The 11337-nt window shown below is 40.3% G+C and overlaps 1 protein-coding gene across 1 annotated transcript; it reads right to left on the bottom strand.

Moving 5' to 3' along the window:
* Positions 1-3366: 3366 nt before the first annotated feature.
* On the bottom strand, positions 3367-9241 carry LOC126404652 (uncharacterized). Its single transcript, XM_050068030.1, has 12 exons — positions 9070-9241; positions 8722-8861; positions 8262-8466; positions 8069-8173; positions 7726-7919; positions 7483-7624; positions 6632-7384; positions 6427-6527; positions 6228-6347; positions 5902-5985; positions 5753-5818; positions 3367-3471 (listed from the first exon to the last, which is right to left on the bottom strand). The coding sequence occupies exons 1-12, from the start codon at positions 9239-9241 to the stop codon at positions 3367-3369; spliced, it is 2187 nt and encodes a 728-aa protein (XP_049923987.1).
* Between the last annotated feature and the right edge of the window lie 2096 nt (positions 9242-11337).

Below are 11337 nucleotides of genomic sequence, written 5' to 3'. Positions count from 1 at the left end.
CCAATCAAGAGTCAGAAAGAAGAACGCCTCTCCCATTGGACCACTCGGATTCAGAGAAAATTTTGACGTATTTCAGTTTGGTTGAGTTGAAGTCAAAGGTGAAGATCTTTGGGAGGTTGAACGGAGATCTGTTAAGATACGCTGAAGTTAGCTTACGATTCGTCAGCTTCGGCATTTTAGGGGAAAGTTAAGGGGAAATTAATTTAATGTGCAGTGCGACTGTTTGTCCACTGATTGTCTGTTTTTTTGTGACACTTCTTGATGTGAAAACATTTTAGACATTTTAGGTAAGACATTAACTTTGCCTGACACACACTATTGTATTTGTGAAAGATTTATTTTATTTGTGAAAATGCTAAAGGGGAGATTTCACCGTTTTTGTTTTATAGGTAGACCTCATTAGACCAGGTCCAGATAAAAAAAAAACACTGTACCTAGACTTCTCAAATCTGGCCTAGATTATCCTACAGAGGCTAAACATTCATTATAACACAGTTTCTGATTTGTGAAACCTTTATTCTATTTGTGAAAATGCAATAAAGACACATTTAACCGTTTTTTCAGCATACAGACCACTTTGGACCAGGTCCAGATCAAAAACCACTGTACCTAGACTTCTCAAATCTGGCCTAGATTATCCTACAGAGGCTAAACATTCAATCAGACACAGTTACTGATTTGTGAAACCTTTATTGTATTTGTGAGAATGACAAAAACGGGACATTTCCATTTTTTAAACATCTTTTTTTTCAGATTAAACCACGTCTCTCCATCTTCAAATGAGAAATAATAGCACTAATAGCTAAAGTGGTTCTAACACAGGCAACAATAAAGGCTTTGGAAGAGGTTTGCAAACTGACGGTGACGGAAGCTGTGGTAAAAGTGGACCATGGCCAGATGGAGGAAAGGTAAGTGCAAATCATGACTTTTATAGGATATTTCCCAGTTGACCAGTCCATGAAGATGTGCTTAATGTTTCTCAAGAGATAAACATAACTTTTGTTTTACTTTTTTACTGTTTTGTAGTGAGAAAGAAGAGATCTTCATGTCCATCAGAAATGAGATGGAGAGACGTGGTTTAACCTGAAAAAAAAGTTGCTTAAAAAATGGAAATGTCCCATTTTTGTCATTCTCACAAATACAATAAAGGTTTCACAGATCATAAACTGTGTTATAATGAATGTTTAGCCTCTGTAGGATAATCTAGGCCGAATTTGAGAAGTCTAGGTACAGTAGTTTTTGATCTGGACCCAGTCTAATGTGGTCTGTATGCTGAAAAAACGGTTAAATGTGTCTTTATTGCATTTTCACAAATAGAATGAAGGTCTCACAAATCAGAAACTGTGTCTGAATGAATGTTTAGCCTCTGTAGGATAATCTAGGCCAGATTTGAGAAGTCTAGGTACAGTGGTTTTTGATCTGGACCCAGTCTAATGTGGTGTATTGGCTGAAAAAACGGTGAAATGTGTCTTTATTGCATTTTCACAAAATAAATCTTTCACAAATACAATAGTGTGTGTCAGGCAAAGTTAATGTCTTACCTAAAATGTCTAAAATGTTTTCACATCAAGAAGTGTCACAAAAAACAGACAATCAGTGGACAAACAGTCGCACTGCACATTGAGTTAATTTCCCCTTAACTTTCCCCTTAAGTGCCGAACGGACAATAGGCTCGTTCGAGATGAACTGCGCCTCGCCTGAAAAGTAGACGAGAGCAGGCGGCCGCAGCGGGGGGCGGTGACAAAAAGCTGCGGTGAAGTCGGACAGTTTCCAGCAGCCTTCAGTCCGTACAGGAAGTCACAGACACACTAACATCCTGTCTGGAATGATGTCAATTCATTAAAAAAGTGATCAGACCCATATATCAGTTTGTTTTCACCATCAGTCACACAACATGTTTTCTGTTCACAGAATAAACCTTCAGGTCAGACAAATAGCCTACAATCTTAATCTCTAAAATACAACAAAAATGAGTAGTTTATCTAAAACGTCATATTGTTGAGTCGACATCTGAACCAATCAGCTGTTAGATCAGGTGAGAGCCAGGCGGTGCAGTCGGTGGAGAGCAACTGCAGCGCCTGGCTCTAAAAACTGCGGCCGCCTCGCTCTCGCAGTTTTATCGCCGTCCACTTTTGTAATATGTCAGAGCAAATGGGGATGAAGTCGGACACAAAACTAACCGGCATGCATTGTGCGCCGATCTCCGGTGATCGAATCTGCGCAGGACTGGCTCATCTCGAACGAACCTATTATCATCCAACGCCCATTTGGGCGTTCTCGCGCTGGTGGGGGTTCCCGTTTTCGCCGACTGGAACGCATAGAACTAGATAGCATAGAACTAGTTAGCCAAGTTTCAAAATAAGATTTTTTAAAATAAGATCATAGAACTAGATAGCATAGAACTAGTTAACTAAATTTCAAAATACGATCATAGAACTGGATAGCATAGAACTAGTTAGCCAAGTTTCAAAATAAGATCTCTCAAAATAAGATCATAGAACTACATAGCATAGAACCAGTTAGCCAAGTTTCAAAATAAGATCTTTCTAAATAAGAGCTAGTGGTCTAAGCTTACATTTATGTGTAGGACTACTCTGGAGATCCAGTCCGAAAGCAATACAGTTGTGCAAGAATATGCCTGAATTGAATAATGACTACATTAAAATAACACTTGGGACATTGTGCAGTTCCAATCCAGTTACCATACACTTTATTAAGGCTCAGACAGTAGGGTTCACTTACTTTTCCCACTGGCACTTTGGATGACACAAATTACAGTAAGTTATCTGAACAATTTACCATTTACCATTGTAGGCACAGTATGTACAGTTAGTTACGGCACAGTATGTACAGTTAGTTACCAGCCACTTTATGAAGGCTCAGACAGTAGGCTATTTGACTCCAAGGGTTCACTGGCACTTTGGATGACACAAATTACAGTAAATTTATCTGAACAATTGACCATTTGCTATTGTAGGCACAGTATGTACAGTATGTATATTTACATTCAGAGTATGTGCAGTATGTACCTTTCGTGGCAGTATAATACAAAGTGCCTATGCTAGGCAGACATCTTCAATCAGATACCTGCCATAAGCTATGTGTCTCAGCGCCAGGTGTGCGCCAGGCCAGTTCCTTCTTTTGGAAAAGCCTTTGAGGCGTAGTGCAAGGCCACTGCCACGGCCTGCAGTCTTATACATTTTTCCAGCCGTTATATGTATCAGACTGCCTTTCTTAAGTTTGAGGTCCCCTGCCAAACTATCATTAATATAAATGGAGGGGCGGAATGGCTTTGCGAGTTCCTGGAAAGTTTTCGAAACTCTGTTAAACACTTCAAGCATAGCCATGTCCATACTCAGTGTCTCTTCAATAATAAGCTGAAGGACTTCGGGTGGTAAGAATGGCCTGTCCTCTGTTGTGATGGGTGTGCCTGCTGGTCCTGCTGGACAGCTTCGAGACTGGAAGGTGTGGCTGAGATGGGGAGATGGAGAGAGTGAGACGGGTGTGCCAGCTAGTCCTGCATCGCTAGAGAGAGAGAAAGAAAGAGCGAGATCAGTATATTGGCTACCATCTTCATGAGCACCAAATATAAGTAAATAGCAAAATATGGACACAGTGTATAAAACCTTTCACTGCTTAGAGATTGGGAGGTGTGGCTGAGATGGGGAGATGGAGAGATTGAGATGGCTGTGCCAGCTAGTCCTGCAGGGCTAGGGAGAGAGAGAGAGAGAAATAAATAAAGAAAGAGCGATCAGTATACCGGTTACCATCTTCATGAGCACCAAATATAAGTAAATAGCAAAATATGGACGCAGTATGTAACACCTTTCAAGCGTAAAGGTCTCCAGCAGCTGCCCACACCACCACCTCCTGATAGAGAGCATGTCCACCTGAAAATAAAGTTATGCTTTAAATGTCTTCATAGCCTGATACAAATCCATGTTACAGTACTGTTTACTCATTGATAAGAACTATGGCAGTGTACATTTTTACAGATGTAGCCATCTCCTCCAGTAAGTACAGTACCTGCAGACAAAGTTAGGTGTATGGCCTATTGGTTCATGTTTACTGTAGCCTCCAGATAGGATGACTAAATTATTAAAAGCCTTATATTTCACACTACACATCTGATTGAGATTTGAAAGAACTCACCTCACTGAAATCATATGGCTTTTGTAGGGTAGCATACATTGCGTACTGAAATGGACATACAAATGTGTTAGTTGTTCTGCAAACTAGTCATCAGTCATCATTTCTGAAAATATTGCATCTCACCATCAGCATAAACACCCCACAGCTGTTACTCTGATGCTGGTGAGATGCGCCCTGTGGTGGTAGAAAGGGGAGTGTGATTTATTATCAATGATTCTTATTATATGGTGCCTACTGATATCCACTATCATTTTGTAGCTTTAATCATACAAAAAGTGCAATACGATGCGCTTTAAACAAGAATTTAACAGCAACCAGGGTCCATCAGCATCACATAGGATCACTTCATCAAATCATAATAAACAATCAAGAGGCCTGCCTATGTACCAGTGTATGCTACTCTACTAAATGCAATGAATCGCGCTCCAGCCACACGTTTTACCTCGTCATCCAAGTAAAATGCCTTCCATGGTCCATTGGACACAGCATGTGCCAGGTTACTGAAAAGGTTTGGAAGACGTGTAAGTTGCAATTCATGTCTTTCAAATTTAACAGTGAACCCTGTTTAGGTATTGCTGAATCTCTACCATAACTACACATACCCACCTTGAGCCCTAAGAGCATGGTTTAAAAATGGGGCTGAACTGCACCTACCCGTACTAAAAAGTGACCTGGAAGTAGCAGCAATTCCTAGTAGGGACTTATAGAACGTATGGAACATATGAACAGGAGGAACAATAAATGCAGAACAAAACAAGAAAGAAAAAATGAAACAAAAAGGAAGTATTGTCCAAAACAGAACTACGACACTTCCAAAAAACCCAAGACATGATCATATCTAAGTTCTTGGGTTCTCAAAGCAGTATTTGGGTGGTCTAAATAACATTTTTCTAAAGTAAAGATGCAGATGAGGTTTCTAGTGAACCAATGAAGAACTTCATTTTAAACAAAACTACTTTAAGGTGTAAACATGGAAATTGCTTTGAATAGGAAAATAGACTGTTACTGCTGCAAGACCCAGAATTAGATAAGAACATAGGGAACCAGTAATCAGCTTTCAGCTTTCTATGAAAAACCTGAAGATTTGTAGGTAGCGGCCATCTCCAAAGCCACTAGGGCGTCTTGAATTAAAATATTGCATAATCCTCAGTCTTGGTTTGAGAACCTGTTAAAAGTTTTATTTCATGCAATGGCAAGATAAGGGCTGGTTAAAGACCCAAATCCTACTTCAAACAAAAGTACAGTTATAGTAAATAGTGCATTTATAAGGCTATATAATATATCTATAATAATGAATATAATTTTATCCGAAGTGCTTTACAAGTGATTGCTCTGATTCACCCATTCTTTGAGGCTGAAACAAATTCACATTCAAATTCATGTTCAGCATGGCCAAAAACGTTAGTTTCATTGGGAGATGGGAGTGCATGGTAAGACCCTTCAGCACACAACACAAAATAGGGGGCAAGGAGAGGTTGGAATTGATCCAGAAAAGGTCGGGTTAGATTCTTAGACCTGAAATCGTTATGCATATCAAAAATGTTGTGACAAACAAAAGCATGGATGAGGGTTCAATAATAACAGCAGTGGGTTTACTCACACACAATGTCCAGTGCCCAGGCTGCCAGGCAGGGAGAAGCACCACGTCTTTGGATGCAAAGTCACACTGAGGAAAACAAAAAGAGTTCAAAGAGGAACTTGAACAGGAGGTTAAAGCTGAGGTACAAGTTCTGTTATATTACTACTCACAATCATTTTAGCAATGGGAGAAGCCTCATACGGAGGAAGCCAGGTGACCACCACATAGGCATCCACAGCCATGGTAGCAATGCCCTTTGTTTGAAAACAGATGCATAACACACACTTTGTGTAGGCAACATAAAAGTATACAGTCAGGAAACATGAATGCACAGATTATGTAAAACGTAATAATTGTAACTTACATGTGCATTTGCAGTCTTGACGATAATGTTGAAACAACAATTTGCAATCTAAAAGGAAACAATGATTAGACAATTAATTATCCCATACCATGAGGAAATACAGTTATAAAAACACACTTGGTTCAGATTTACCATTGCTTCAACATCTCGTTCTAGGCCCAGAGTCCAAACGTCAGACCTTTTGAGGATCGAGTTGTGGGCTTGGACAATTTCCTCCTCAGGATCACCCTCACTATCCAGAACATAGTCCAGCTATGGGGAAATATACAGAACATCATGAATGCATGCATATTTCAAATTTCTAATTCAGAAAAAATAATCTCAAACTTACCAATTCACAGAGTCTTGCGCTTGGTTCTCGTGTCCAATCAACAACTGTAAAGTTGGGATTAGTGCGGTCAACAGCTGAGGAGAGCAACTGTAACCTTGAGCCTAATTCCAAATGAAGAGATGAGACAAAAATGAGAGGAAATGTGTTATTGGATACATATACACAATCACTAATACAATGCATAAAATATAGAAAATGTCCTTACGTTTAGAGGGTGGTGAAAGATCTGGGTCTGAGCTAAACTCCATTTCTGCTGGCTGAGAGGAGGAGGCAACAACTGGTTCGGGGCTAAGCTCTGTTGGCTGAGAAGCACAGAATTCTGCCCGACCATGCTCATTGAGACAAAGCTGAATTTCAGGAGTCACAAGCTTCTTTAATTCCTCCTTGATCTTCTCGTTCTTCCGCTGATTGTAATTGTGAATAACATTACGCATCATGAAAACGTGAGCAGATGGCGAGAGCATATTCATGTAATAGTTGTTTTTCTTCATAGTTGAGAAGAGCTGTTCTGCAACCTGGCTGTTGATTCTCCCTGCCAGTTCAGGTACCATCTTTATCCTCCGGAGGATATCTTTTGGGTCTTTAGTGTTTCCCTCATGGAACGTGTCGTAGAGACAATAGTGGTCTGCTGAGCCAGTCAATGGATGGCCACCCAGGTCCGGCACAGTTTTCCTAGTGTTAAGCCATGGTAAACTGACCATACCACCATTGGATGCCCACTGCAAGTTTTCATGGCTGGGGTCCAACAGCCTTCCCTCATGAGGGCTGAAAGGCATCGTCTCGGGCTCTCTAAGGTTAGCATGCACCGCCAGACCTCTTGCAAAGTAATATATGCATATGTTGGGCATGTGCTTCCAAGATAACAATAAATCAGTGAAGTCCCTTGGACTTTCTGCCCTAATGTTAAATTTCAGCGAGACAACCTGTCCACAGGGACACATAACAACAGCCCAGCCACCTGAGGAGAACAAGTGTTCAAGGAAGTCAAACTAAATTACCAGCAGTCATCTCATGAGAAAAGATCAACATTGTTGGGACTTTTTTTTTTTTACTTACCAGATGCTCCCCAAACCTTCTGAAAGATTTGATCATATTTGCTTCGAGTTTTCATTTCTTCTCTCAGCTGTAGAATCAATTCCATTTTGGAACCTTGGGAATCAATTCTGCACTCCCTGCAGAGCTTTCGGATGGCATGGACCTGTAATAGATATACAAAATAAAGGTGTACACTGTAAACACATTTATACTAGCTATATTCATTCTATAGAATAAACAACAACAAAACACAGACCCATTTACCTTCAAATTAGATATTTCATCCAGTAGCCTGTCCTCTGTTATGTCAACCTCTGTCTGTTCTTTTGGGTGCCTTGTTGTGTGGACCTTTTCATGCTCCGTATTGAGCACCTTGTTGGATTTGCGGGTGTGAGGTCCAATCCACGGGGCCCAGTGGTGGTACGTAGGTTTAACGGCAAAAGGATTTTGTCGATCACCTGAAAGAAAAATAGTCTGCATTGATGGCTCGAAATTGACTTTGTAATTCTTAAAGTGGAGTGAGAAAGACAGGGCAAAAAGGTAACAAAGGAATTATATCTCTCTGGACAACATGATAAACAAACATTATATTTAAAAAGTCACTTACTTGGAACAAAACCACGCGCAATCCTCTCTAAACATAGAGAGTCCCAGAACTCATCAATGTCCACCTCCCCATCAAATCCATCTGGTGGATCCTCCAGTTCACTGACTAAAATAAAAAGAAATATAATTATACTCTAGTTAGACCACCGGGAGGGGTGGAGGGGTTCACCATGTAAATAAAACCTGTATTGTACCTGCCAAGCTGAAGACACAGCTCTTGTGGAGATCCATGACCACCACAGGAGGGTAATGTCCACAGCGGACACAGGAGAAGTTATAATCATGGCCCGTCAGTGCTTCAAAATGTAGGTATCCATGTATTAGGCTATTTTTGTTTGGGTACTGCTGTCCCGAAGTCAGCTCCCATGTCTCGATGGCTCGACCCAGAGCTGTGTGAGTCTGGCATAAAACATCAATAATAAATTAGAAAATGTAATTTCATGCAAGTGTGCAACTGGGAAAGTTCCAATTATGTATTTAATGGCCTAATGTCATGACTGTCAGCTTAGAAGCCTCAGCCTGCACCTGAGTTCTAACTGCTTAATTAATGGCCTACTGTGCATAAAGATATGGAATATCAGAGTTACGCATTTAACATGCAGTATGGTCACATTTAAAAAAAAAATTCACGTATTGAATTCTTGAACATTTGACCTGGAGGCAGTTCCGAAGATAGAGGCAAAAATGGAGGGTTAGAATGACTTTGTCATTAAAGTTATGTAAGCCATCCTCCCATTCCTGGTATCGCACCATCATTCCACATCTGCTGCATTTTTTACTGTAAGTTGTCACACCTGAAATGCATAAGTAGATCATTAGTGGTATATACAACTTGGAAAAGGAAGAATTTTTAGTCAATTTTAGTTTAAACGTGACACAGACCCTCGATGATTCCCTTTGCTGATCTACTGATGATCAGGAGTTCACCAAGGGGAAGATCGCCAGGACATTCAGGACAAACACACTCTTTGGGTATCAGATGTTTAGGCACTTCTGTCTCACTTGTCAACCCATACACCTTTGCAGGCAAGTCTGCAGGAAGCCTTTTCTTGTTGTGAATGTACCTAACAATTCTCCCCAAGTCCTGATCTCGAGGGGGATACTGAAAATCTCTTGAGGTGACAGTTTCCACCTCGTCTTCAGAGCCCTGACTCTCTTGAGTATCCGCACTCATCTCCTGTGAAGAGCTCCTTCCTTGTCTGGAAAAAGTGCCATTTCGCAATGGCCTTGTGGACACAGGCCTGTTTGGTTTTAACACAATGGCAATGCCACGTGTTGTTTGCTGTGTCAAACATGACCATAAATCTGCCAAACCTGTTATAGTAAGACAGTTTGCCTCATAAACGGAAACATATCTTCTTCTTTTTTTTTGTAACTTTCTTTTTATTGGTGATTTCAGGTTTTTCCAACAACAATAAAGAAATAAAAATAAAAATTAAAAAAAAAGAGAGAACAAACAGGTTGACTTAGGGTATACATTAGTACAAGACAGGATTTTATATTCACACAGTCAGTGAGTTACATTCCACAGAATATGAAGTCCACCTTTCCCAGTACTTTGTATACTGCTCAGCCTGTAATCTTAAGGTGAAGGTTAGTTTTTCCATACGATGTATATCATCAACAACTGTGGTCCAGTCATCCCTTGATGGCAGCTTTGTTTGCAGCCATTTCCGTGTAATGGCCTTCTTGCTCGCAGCCAAGAGTACTTTATAGAGATAGTTATCCTGGGCCATAAGTCCATCTGGGATTTTACCCAGATACATTGCAATAAAGGAAAACTCTAGTTCTAGTCCGAAAATTGTCTGTATTTCTTCAGCAATCTCTTGCCAATATGGTTGAATAAGGGGGCAGGCCCAGAATACATGATAGTGGTCTGCCATTGACTTTCCACACTGCCTCCAGCATATATCCTGACCCCGAAAACCCTGCTGTTTAAATTTCAGTTTTGGAGTGATAAAAAATCTTATTATGTTCTTCCAGCAGAATTCTCGCCAGGCTCTGGAATTGGTAGTCCTGGCCTGACCTTCCCAAATATACCTCCAGTCATCCTCAGATATCTCCAGACCAGACTCCCTCTCCCATTTCTGCTTAACCTGGAAAGTGGAATGGCTTTTGGAGTTTTGTGGTCTTTTATAAATTTGTGATATTAAGTGTTTGCTGTCTTTAGCCTTATATGCATCAGTAAATATATTAATCAAATTGGATTCAATATTGTCTAATTGTTTGATTTCTTTATTGAAATAGTCTCTGACCTGGAAATATCTGAACATATCTTCTCTTCCCAGTCTGTATTTATTTGAGATGTAGGTAAAAGACTCTAAGCCATTCTCACCTGCTATAGTGCACTACGCTGTTATACCGTTATGTGCCCACTGCCTAAATCGCATATCTAAACCCGATGGTATAAACTCTAAATCATATGCCACCCACTTCAGTATTCTTGCATGTTTCTCAAGGTGGAGCCTTTTACAGGTTTTAAACCACACCTTAAGGGCGACTCTGGTCCATTGGTTTAACTTGTCCAAGTAAGGGTAATGATGTTGACAATTACCTAATATTGACTGTGCTGGTGATTCAAATTGTATTAATTCCAAATCTTTCCATTTGGCTGAATAGTTTGGATTACACCAGCATACCAGTGGTCTCAGCTGGGCGGCAATGAAATAATCCTCCACACATGGGAGAGAAAGTCCGCCCTTATCTTTGGATAATTGTAGAGTCTTATATTTAATTCGGGGCCTCCTACTGTTCCACACAAATCTTGAAATCATTCTATTCCATTCACTAAAATCTTTAGGGGGGACTTCAACAGGGAGTGACTGGAACAGGTACATCAACCGGGGGAGGACATTCATTTTTATTGTCTCAATCCGATTAGACATGTCTAGAGGCAGTACGGTCCATCTGTCAAGGTCTGCTTTGATTGTCTTAATAACCGGTCCATAATTACTTTTATATATATTGGAAATGTCTTTTGGGATCCAAACCCCCAGATATTTGATAGCAGGGGTGTCCCATTTGAAGTCAAATCTGCTTCGCAAGTCAGCATCCGGTATGAAGTTATAAGTGAGTATTTGGGACTTGTGTGTATTTAATTTATATCCTGAATATGAGCTAAACAGTCTCAAAAGGGACATCAATTTAGGTACACTTCTCTCTGAGTTTGTCAAGGTGAGCAAAATGTCATCTGCGAATAAACTTATCTTGTATTCGTTATCTCCCATTACAATCCATTTAATCTCTGGATCCTCCCTTATTGCCTGGGCT

The sequence above is a fragment of the Epinephelus moara genome, chromosome 17 (assembly GCF_006386435.1).
Source record: "Epinephelus moara isolate mb chromosome 17, YSFRI_EMoa_1.0, whole genome shotgun sequence".
Lineage (NCBI taxonomy): Eukaryota > Metazoa > Chordata > Actinopteri > Perciformes > Serranidae > Epinephelus > Epinephelus moara.
The sequence above is the reverse complement of the archived record's forward strand: the minus strand, read 5'-3'. Positions and strand labels throughout refer to the sequence as shown.

Excerpts from the sequence above, each read along its gene's own strand:
- LOC126404652 (XM_050068030.1), bottom strand. The coding sequence starts at position 9,241 with ATGAGTGCGGATACTCAAGAGAGTCAGGGCTCTGAAGACGAGGTGGAA. Across the intron at positions 8,862-9,069 it reads AAAGGTGTATGGGTTGACAA|GTGTGACAACTTACAGTAAA; the intron begins GTGAGACAGAAG and ends TATGCATTTCAG. Across the intron at positions 6,348-6,426 it reads GCGCAAGACTCTGTGAATTG|CTGGACTATGTTCTGGATAG; the intron begins GTAAGTTTGAGA and ends ATTTCCCCATAG.